Here is a 10,518-nt window from a genome sequence, read left to right as displayed (position 1 = left end):
CACGGGGGGGGGGAGGGAGGAAGGACTCCGGGCAGGCAGCCCCCCCCTCTCCCCCCCCCCGGGCGAAGGTCCCACGAGGAGAGTCTGCCGCCTGGTAGTTCCCTCATCCAGCTCCTTTCGGGAGGGGGGCACTTCCGGTGTGGGGGGGCCCCGGCACACTCGGGCGCCAGCCTCTTCTCTGCCGTGGGGGCTCGCCGGGCCTCAGGGGCTCTCCGCCCCCCGTTGGGGGAACACCCCTAATGGAGGAATAAAAAGCATGAGACATCCAGTTTCTGCAATAAAGTGAAATTAATTCTAGCTGCTAGAGAGAGTTCAGGCTTGATTTGGTCTAAAGGTAAAGGTTTCCCTTGCTCGAAAGCCAGTCAAATCTGACTCTAGGGATACAGTGCCATTTCCAAGCCGAAGAGCCAGCGCTGTCCGAAGACGTTTCCGTGGTCATGTGGCTGGCATGACTAGATGCTGAGGCGCACGGGATGCTGTTACCTTCCCACCAAAGCGGCACCTATTTAAAAGGTTTCCCTTGCTTGAAAGCCAGTCGAATTTGACACTAGGGTGCGGTGCTCATCTCCGTTTCCAAGCCAGCGCTGTCTGAAGACTCCTCCGTGGTCATGTGGCTGGCATGACTAGACGCTGAGGTGCATTGCAATTTCTTGCTTTCAAACTGCTAGGTTGGCAGGAGCTGGGGCCAGAGATGGGAGCGCACTCCCTCACGTGGCACTCAGGTCTAGAACTGCCGAATTACAGACCTTCCGGTCTGCAGCTCAGCATCTTAACTTCTGAGCCACCGCGGCCCCTAGAACCTTCTTATTTGTCTTTTTGGCAGTCCATAAAACTCTCCTCCAGCACCACTTTTCAAATGAATCAACTTTCTCCCTGTCAGCTTCATTGTCCAATTTTCACGCCCATACATAGTGGTGGGGAATACTGTGGCATGCGTTACCTTGATCTTGGTCGCCAGCGACACATCCTTACACTTAAGAAGTTTTTTTCCAGCTCCTTCATGGCTGCCATTCCCAGTTACCATCTCCTTCTGATTTCTTGCTTGCAGTCTCCCTTTTGGTGTATATAGAACCAAGGTATATAAAGTCTTGAACAATTTCCGTGTCTTCATTGTCAACCTTGAAGTTTGGTAATTCCCCAGTAGTCATTACTTTTGTCTTCTTGATGTTCAGTTTTGTAATCCTGATTTGGCACTTTCTGCTTGAACCTTCATCAATAGTCGTTTCAAACGTCTTCACTATTTTCTGCCAGTAATGTGGTTTCATCTGCATATCTCAGACTGTTAATGTTCCTCCCTCCAATTTTCATTCCACCTTAATCTAAATTTAATCCAGTTTTCCTTATGATGTGTTCTGCATGTAGACTGAAGAGACAGGGAGATAAAATACATCCCTGTCTGACACATTTGCCAGTTGAAAACCCTCCTGTTTCTCCATATTCTGTCCTAAGTAGCCTCTTGTCCAGGTTACAGGTTGTGCATCCAAACAATCAGATGTTGTGGCACAACAATTTCCTTTAAAGCCAACCATAGCTTTTCATGATCCACACAGTCAAAAGCTTTGCTATACTCTAGGAAATATGAGCGGATTTTCTTCTAAATTTCTATCATATGCTCCAGTTCGGGGGGGGGGGGTGCTCTCAAGTCACAGCTGATTTATGGCGACCCCTGGGGTTTTCAAGGAAAGAGACTTCAGAGGTGGTTTTGCCATTGCCTGTGTGGCAGAATGTGCCTACTCTGGCCTGTAAGTCCCATTCCACCCTGCCCTCCTTGGGGGTGCCCAACTCCCTGGAGGGGCTTTTTCTGTACTCATGAACAGTGTTCCCTCTAAGCTGAGTTAGTGTGAGCTAGCTCACAGTCTAGCCAGTTTGGTGTAGTGGTTAAGTGTGCGGACTCTAATCTGGGAGAACCGGGTTTGATTCCCCACTCCTCCACTTGCACCTGCTGATGTGACCTTGGGTCAGTCACAAGCTCTGGCACAGCTGTCCTTGGAAAAGAGCAGTTTCTGTCAGAGCTCTCTCAGCCCCACCCGCCTCACAGGGTGTCTGTTGTGGGGAGGGGAAGGGAAAGGAGCTGGTAAGCCGCTCTGAGACTCCAAGTGAAGGGCGGGGTATAAATCCAATCTCCTCTTCTTCTTTTTAGCTTCCAGCTCACACATTTTTGTCTTCGCTCAGGAAGGAGGGCTCCGGTCCAGAGCAAACTACTTTATGCAGTAGCCAAATTGCTCGCTCACAACTTTAATGCCAGGAGCTCACAAAGTAGAGTTTTTGCACACAAGACTCCACAGCTTAGAGGGACCATTGCTCATGATTAGCCCACCACCACCACCTTTTCAATATAGGGATTTCCCACTGAACGGATCAGGACCCTCAGCTCCCCATCCAAGCTCAGAGGCCTTGCCTCAACATCTCCCACTAGCCCAGCGCCTGAATACCACAGGGAAGGTTTAATGCTTTGTGTACCCTTGGGGGAATAGCCAGTTGCCAACCGCTTGCCTCCCCCCTTCCTGGAGCTTCCTTATAAAAGATCGTGTCCAAAATAGTGGGGGCCTGTGTAGTACAGAGAACCAGTCCTTGCATCAACAGTTTAAAACACTTATTAAAAAGAAAATGTTTACAAGCGTATTTTAGCATGGCACCAGATTGAAGTAAGAACAAAAAATAATTGGTAACATGTAAATCCTCTTCTGTCACTCTCAGCTGTATGTGCCCTATCTGATGGTAAAATGTGGAACAGGCTTTATCTTAGGCGCTCCAGTTCTCTAAAGATCTGCCATTACCTTGAGGCATTCTCCCAGCTCTCTGGTCCAAAACGGCTGCCTGCTCCCAGCCTCAAACAAGAGGTCTGTTCAGCACCCCAAAGAAAAGAGAGACCATCTTCCTCTGACAAGGAACGTTTATTAATTCTCTGTCTCCGCCTCCTTGACCAGGTCCTGCCAGGTCAAAGAAGCACTTCCTCCAGCCCATTCCTGGAGATTGTATCTGGGGCTGGTCTAGCTTAAAGCCCTCCAAACTCTCTTGCTTGGTTGGGGAAGGAGGGAGAAGGGGGAAGACTTAACCATCCCATTGTCTTTTCCGCTAGAGTCATTAGCATTTGTAGACTAGAGAGGAAACTGGTAAAATGCACAGGGAAGGCTTTTGCTGCTTGCCAACCCTCCAGGAGACCATGCGTTTCTTCACAGCCTGCCTCCTCATCACGGACCCTAGTATTCCTTGGTGGTCTGCTGTCCAAATACTGGCCAGGGGCGACCTCGCTTAGCTTCTGAGATCGGATGAGATTGGGCTAGGCTGGGCTATGCTCCAATAACCAACGTAAATTTGCAATATGATCTCCAGTGCCTCTCCTCTTTCTGAATCCAGCTTGAACATCTGGCCTCTCTTGTTCCATATATGGTAACAGTCTTGAGGCATTCCCATCCCTTCAAGATAAGAACCAGCACTTTGAATCGTGCCCAGAAGCAGACGGGTGGCCTATGCAGATCCTTCAGCAGAGGAGATATGTGATTTCTGTGTCAAGCCCTTGAGAACAGCAGAGCTGCTGTATTTGGGGGCGGTTTTCAAAGCCAGCCCCCCCCCCCACTGTGCATGTTACAGCGATCAAACTCGGATGTGGTCAGAGTGTGGCTCAACACAGGCAATGCTGTTAGAGGAATGGCCATTGCTGGCGTATCAGGCAAAGCTGGGGGGGGGAGGGGGAAGCGCTATGTAGCATGGAAGAGAAGTGAGCCTCCAGCCATAGGCCAGGACCGAGTAGCACCCCTAGCCTATGCCTTCCGGGGTGGGGGGACGACACCAGCCTCCTCTGTGACAGGCTGACACAGGAGTGCCCCAGCAGCTTTGCTGTTGACCAGCAGTGCCCATGTCTTATCATAGAATGTTAGAGTTGGAAGGGCCCTTGCAGGTCATCTAGTCCAACCCCCCGCACTCTGCAGGAGCACAGCCGAAAGATGGCCCTACAACGTACCTGAAAGGGTCGTCCAGCCTCCGCTTGAAAACGTCCAGCGAAGGAGCCTCCACCACCTCCCGAGGCAGTCTGTTCCACTGCTCAACCACTCTCACAGTCGGGAAGTTTCTCCTGAGATTTAGCCGGTAACGACTCCCTTGTAATGTCCACCCATTCGATCTAGTCTTGCAATCTGGAGCGAGACTAGATCTAATGGGTAGAAATTACAGATTGCTTCAGCTCATTGGCCTTCATCCATCCCAGGACCTTCTCCAGGACCTCTGCAGCCCCACCCCCTCCGTCTTCGAGGAGGAAGCACAGCCTATGGGTGGCAGGCAGCAGCTCCCCCCAAATCCCTAGAAGCCCTTTTTGGAAGGAGGGCCTGCCGGGAGTGGAGAGTCAAGCCCCCCCCCCGACCCACCCACCGCACACAGAGCAGGGGCATCCTCTTCAGCACGGGCAGGTTCAGAGACGGCCACCTCTTCCTGCCACGTGACGGTCGTCCTATCCTACGACTCCCTACCAGGCGCTTGCTGCTCAGTGGGTCCCGCAGGGCGTCTCGGGGTTCACAGTTAGGGTGGCCGGCCCTGGCTTGGGAAACGCCTGGAGACTCACCCTGGGGTGGACCCTGAGGAGGGCGGGGCTTGGGGAGGGGAGGGACCTCGGCAGGGAGCCCAGCCCAATCCTCCCTCTGAGCTGCGGAGTCTTGTTGTGAGCAAAACTTCCCCGTGGTGAGCGCCTGGCATTAAAGTTGGGAGCACGTGATTTGGCTGCTGAATGAATCCGTTTGCTCTGGAGCCCCTCCTTCCTGAGCGAAGACAAAAATCTGAGAGCTGGAGGCTAAAAAACCTCTGAGCTTGTTGTTGTTGTTGTTCAGTCGCACAGTCGAGTCCGACTCTTCGTGACCCCATGGACCACATCACACCAGGCCCTCCTGTCTTCCGCCGTCCTCTGAAGTTTGCTCAGTTTCATGTTCGTTGCATCGATGACACTGTCCAACCATCTCATCCTTTGCCGTCCCCATCTTCTTTGACCTTCAGTCTTTCCCAGCATCAGGGTCTTCTCCAGTGAGTGCTCCCTTCTCATTGGGTGGCCAAAGTATTTGAGCTTCAGTTTCACTGTCTGGCCTTCCAGGGAACAGTCAGGGTTGATTTCTTTTAGGATTGACTGATTTGATCTCCTTGCAGTCCAAGGGACTCTCAAGAGTCTTCTCCAGCACCATAGTTCAAAAGAATCTATTCTTCGGCGCTCACAGCAACTCAGCTTAGAGGGAACACTGGAGCCCACCCTTAGAAGCTTCCATTTTCTCCAGGGGGACCGATCTCAGTCGTCTGGAGAACAACAGTTGTTGTGGCAGGAGATCTCCACATTGGGGGGGGGGGGTGTTTCTGTTGGAAAGACCTTGTCTACTAGCAGGTTCACGGAGATAAAGTTTGCGAAGCACAAACTGCTGCTGGGGATCTCTCAGGCAGGCCCTGGAGGGCGTTTAGCTCCTGGGCTAGTAAGTCAGGCCTCCAGTTTGCAAGCAGATCACTCTCACTGTGCATCACACGGCGCTTTAAAGCTTTACTTGTGTAGCAAACATTTAATCCTCGCGTGCATTCAGCCATGACTCTGTTATCTATGAAGACCTCATTTTCCTCCACAGTCTTCTTGCTCCCTTTTCTTCCGTATAAGACGGCTCTTAGCTTCAGCTATAGGATTGTCCCCTCCTCCCCCCCCCCAAAAAAAAGGATGAGGGGCCCCCAGGATCCTTATACCCCCCAATGATTTGAACCTGGCCTGTGGTCAGGGCACACCAACGGGTTCATCAAGCAGCTTGCGGTGCTAGTTTGGGCTACCCAAGTGGAGGCTTTTAAAGGAGTGCAAGGAACCAGACTTCTTCTTTTGAACAGGGAAATCCCTGTTTTTTTTAAAAAAAACAGTGGCAGTTGGTTCACAAGCCCCTCCCCACTTGGTGATGCTCCACCCACCCGACCCGCCTACCATTTCCTCTGCTGGATTTTCTACCCTCATGCTCATCCACCAGGGGTCCTGAGAAGAATCCACCATTAGCGACTTGGAGGCAGGGCTGTGTGTGTGTAGCTTAACAAGCGTCTTAGTTAATTGAGAAAGGTGTTCGTTGTAAACAATGCTCCCTCTAAGCTGTGGAGTCTTGTGAGCAAAAATTCTACTTTGTGAGCTACTGGCATTAAAGTTGTGAGCAAGTGATTTGGCTACTGCATAAATTAGCTTGCTCTGGAGCCATCCCTTCCTGAGCTAAGACAAAAATGTGTGAGCCGGAGGCTAAAAAGACTGTGAGCTAACTCACACTAACTCAGCTTAGAGGGAACACTGGTTGTAAGTAGACAAAGTATCTGAGTTTAAAAACAACCCATTCAGGCTGAATGTTTCTGGATCCGCTTCAGAGGTCCGCCTGGGCACAACAGGCAGGAAAGACGGCTGGGAAAAGCCACAGCAGTTGTCAAGGGCTTTGTGCACTTTTACGCCCAGGACTCCCAGCCCCTTCGGCCAAAAACACAGTTCACTTCACCTCCAAGGGTCTGTTCTTCTCTGTGTAAACTTTCATTTCGCTCAGGGAATGGGCTCTCCATCGGAGACGACTCTTTGTTGTTCATCCCCCCCCCCAAAAAGCAGAGTGCTCTTGACCGTTCCTGGGCATCACACAGAGGCAAGCCGCAACCTCACCGTCTCAGATTTAAAAAAAAAAACTGTGCATTTAAATCCTTTTTGTTTTCCTTGCAAGAAAGGTCTGATTCGTGATAACCACCCCCGCCCCCACTCCATTGTTCATCTGAGGGCCCCCCTCAATAAGAAACCTTCAGACTGTGATCAAATTCCCTCCCTCCCCCCCAAAGAAATCCCTTCAAAAGAATTCCATCTCTTCCCATGTGTGCCCTGACACCACCGGCCACAGTCCCCCAGGCGTGACCTGCTTGCTGTTGCCCTGTTTAGGATGCCGCCCCACCCCCGGGGCGTCTGCCCCAGCCCAGGCTCTTCCCATCATAGCTCCCGTCCTATACAATGAGTCTCCTGCGGGTGGGGGAGGGCTTGGGAGGCAAAATCTGCAGAGGCGTCTAGGAGGCTCTGCGAGGCTTTTGGGGAGAGGGCTTTTCTTAATGTGTGGGGAGAAGGCTTTTAGAGGGGAGGGTGTTGTTTGGGGGGTGGGTTATTGTATGTTTTAAATTGCATTTGTAAACCACCTTGAGTCACGGAGAAAGGCAGGGCATCAACATTTAAATAAAAGCAAGCGTCCTTCTGGCACAGGCACCAGCGAGTCTCCCAATAAACCAAAGAGGCAGCGTCATGGGGGCTCATTGCAAAGGGGCTCCTTTATTTCATCCACATCTCTGACTCTGCATGGGAACGGGCCGCACCGAGAGGAGGGGGAGGTGCCCCTCGCCTACATTTGGGACAAAGGGCCCCCTTAATGCTCAGCCACACAGTTCTGAATCCTGCTGGCTTCTCATTCCTGTCCTTGGAGAGGGTGGGAAGCAAAGAAGACGTTATCTAGGAACGCTGCTCTGGAGCCGGAAATAAGGGATGTTGGGCTGTGACGGGTTGTGTCGGAAGCAGAAAGGGCCCCTCTTAGTTTCCGAGCTGCCTCAGGCTGTCGAAGAAGGAGCTGAACCTGTCCCTCACATCCTTCTCCAGGAAGACGAGGTGGTCTCCCACAGTGTCAGTGTGCGGCTCCAGCTTCTGCCGCATCTCCTCCATTTTCTGCACCAGCTGCCTGTTCAAGTTCTGCCCTTGGAGCATCACGGCCTGGCGGAACTCTTCCACCTGCTGGCCGACCTTGCCGTCCAGGCCTTGGGCGTAGAGGGCCAGGGACTCCCGCAGGTCCGCCCCGCCCTCCTCCAGCTTCTGCTGCAGCTCCTGGGCATACGGGCTGAGCTTCAGGCGCAGCTGCTCAGTTTGTTCCGAGAGCTGGGAGCGCAGGTCCTCGACACTCTTCTTCATCTGGAAGGAGAGCCCCTCCAGCTGGCGGGTCAGCTGCTCTTGCATCTCCTGGGCGTAGGGGCTCAAGCTCTTGCGCAGCTCTTCCACACTCTCGTCCACCTTGGCCTTGATCTCGTCGGCATAGGGGGCCAGTTGCCTCTTGGTGTCCTCCACCTTCTGGTTGATCTGCTGCTGCAGCTCGTCGGCGTACGGGGTGAGGGAGCTCTGGAGGCTGCCAATGTTCTCTTCGAGCTTGGCCTGCACATTCTGCCTCAGGAGGACCATCTGCTGGCGCAGGTCTGCGGTGCTCTTCTCCACCTGCACACCCAGCTCCTCCGCATAAGGGGCCAGCTTGGTCTGCAGCTCCTGGATGTTCTTGCTGATCTGCTGGTGGACGTCATCGGCAAAGGGGGACATCCGGGCTTGGAGCTGCTCCATCTCCTGTTGGATCTGCTCCTTCAGCTTCCGGGATTCCTCCGTCAGCCGCGCGTGCAGCTCTGTGGCGAAGGGAATCAGCTGCTTCTTCAGGTCCCCGGTGTACATGCTGACTGTCTGGACGTTGTCCTGGAAGAGGGTCCTGCAATCAAAAGGGGGAGCAGGGAGAAGTCAGGGATTTGGGCAACAACGGTTGCAGCAAGCTCGATGCATTGATAACGAAGGTTATGGAATGTGCTGAAATGGACAGATTGACAAATATACTAAAAGGAAAAATGGAAGAAGAATTTACGGGACCATGGAGGGTGTTCTATGACTGGTTAAAGCATAAGTACTGAGAAACTAAGACTAAATGAAGAACATTAAGAAAGATGGATATAATAGTTGTGAAACTTTTATGAGAAGATTCACATGCAGAATGTCAAATTGGCTTTTATATATAACTCTGTATTCTGAACAACAAAAATTCTTTTCCCTTCTTTTCCCTTCCCCCCTTTCTATATATAAACTAATAAAACTTTATATATTTAAAAAAACAGTTGCATCCCACCATTCTGCCCCATCAGGGCCACCCAAAGGTGGCTGCCAAAACAAATAATTATCATTATAAATATACCAAACACACCATAAAGCCAACACTAAGATACAGACACGGAGACGGCAATTACAACATAAGGCGGGAAGGAGGGCTCATTGAGGGAACGCCAGACTAAAGGCAAAAAGTCTTCACCCGCTGGCGGAAGGTGGGTCGTTCCTTCTCTCCCAACACCCAGAGACTCGGGACTACTAGTCGTGGAAGTGGCTTGGATGGGTCCCAATGGGAAAGACTGCTGTGCTGGAGGAGGGGCGGGAGCCACCCCCATCCGCTCTACCCTTGTTTAGCCTGCACGATATTCTTTTCATTCATTTATTATTGTATTTTGAATGCTCTAAATCTGATCTCTGTCAGCACACCACACTTATTCAGTCTTGCTGTCTGAAGTGGGATTCACGGGGAGGGGCAGGGGTTAAGCTCCCCGTCCCTGGAGCGCAATATCTCAACACTGGGAGGACTGCGTTGCAATAGACTGCCCCAGTGTGGGCTTGTAGCCACAAAGCAGGAGGTGCAACAGCTGAGTGGGGACTCGTAGCAGCAACACAGGTACAAAGTGCAAGAGGTACCGTTCCGAGGAGCAGGAGATACTCCCAGGGTCACTGGTGGCTGTGGGGGTTACCCAGTTGGTTCTTGGCACCTCCGTGGAGTAAGGGATGGCGGCAGTGCCAAACAGGGACCTGGGACAGCTGTGGGGTTCTTCTGACTTCCTCCTGGGTCCCAACCCAAAGAAAGGGGGGGGGGGGGCTTTGCAAGTCCATTCCTTCACAGCAGACGTAGCCCATATCACGGCAGTGGACTTTCAGCCTGAGCCAAACCCCAATAAAGTGCATCTCTTTCCTCCCCTGTGTTTTTTTTGGGGGGGCGGTGGTCAGGAGTGTCCGGGGGGCCATTTCTGAACTTTGACTGGAGCTTGGAGGGGAGGCTCAATGCCATGGGCAGCAGGCCTCCCGAAAGAAGCCGGGATGAAGCCACCGGATCCTGTGGGGCCACCACTCGAAAGCTCTAGGAGGTGCTACAAGGCCCGTCTGTTGGCTGTGGCTGCAAATGGGGTTTAGGCCACACACATCTTTGGGGGGGGGGAGGTATTTTGTAGGAGACACAGGGAAAGACGGGGTATACACATTTGAATCAACCAAGAAAGGTGCACATGAGCTGCAGCTCCCAGCTTTCTCAGCAGCACCACTTGAGCTCCAGAGGGACCAGGAGAGGAGATTTCATGACAGGAAACAACTAACCCTCGACACAGGTTCATGCACACACACACACCTTCTCCTCATGCCCTTATGCAAACATGTGCATACATACTCCAGTGGCAAGCTACGTGTGACCCTTTGGGCACCTAAGGAAGAGGACTCAGGCCCATAACAACTTCTCCCACCTTGAATCATTTATTTATTTATTGCATTTATATCCTGCCCACCCCGTAAATGGGCTCAGGGCGGGTCACAACATTTTGATAAATACAATAAAATTTAAAACACATTAAAACATATAAAATCAATAGTCATGCTTGCCGTAGGGAGAATCCGGCCCATTGAGGTAACTAAGTATGGCCGGTTATCGGTAAGTGGGAGGTTGCAACCTCCGGGGGGGGGGGGGGCATGGGTGA

At 52.0% G+C, this 10,518-nt stretch overlaps 1 protein-coding gene across 1 annotated transcript in view; it reads right to left on the bottom strand.

Annotated features, from left to right (window-relative positions):
• Positions 1–7,255: 7,255 nt before the first annotated feature.
• Positions 7,256–10,518, bottom strand: part of LOC107124565 (apolipoprotein A-IV-like) — a 4,847-nt gene continuing 1,584 nt past the window's right edge. Inside the window, exon 3 of the mRNA XM_015428052.1 lies at positions 7,256–8,456. Coding sequence (XP_015283538.1) covers positions 7,529–8,456 — 928 coding nt within the window. The 3' untranslated portion in view covers positions 7,256–7,528. The remainder of the gene's footprint in view (positions 8,457–10,518) is intronic.

Source organism: Gekko japonicus, unplaced genomic scaffold (genome assembly GCF_001447785.1).
Source record: "Gekko japonicus isolate JY-2015 unplaced genomic scaffold, Gekko_japonicus_V1.1 scaffold1031, whole genome shotgun sequence".
Classification (NCBI taxonomy): domain Eukaryota; kingdom Metazoa; phylum Chordata; class Lepidosauria; order Squamata; family Gekkonidae; genus Gekko; species Gekko japonicus.
This window is presented reverse-complemented; position numbering and strand designations above follow the sequence as displayed.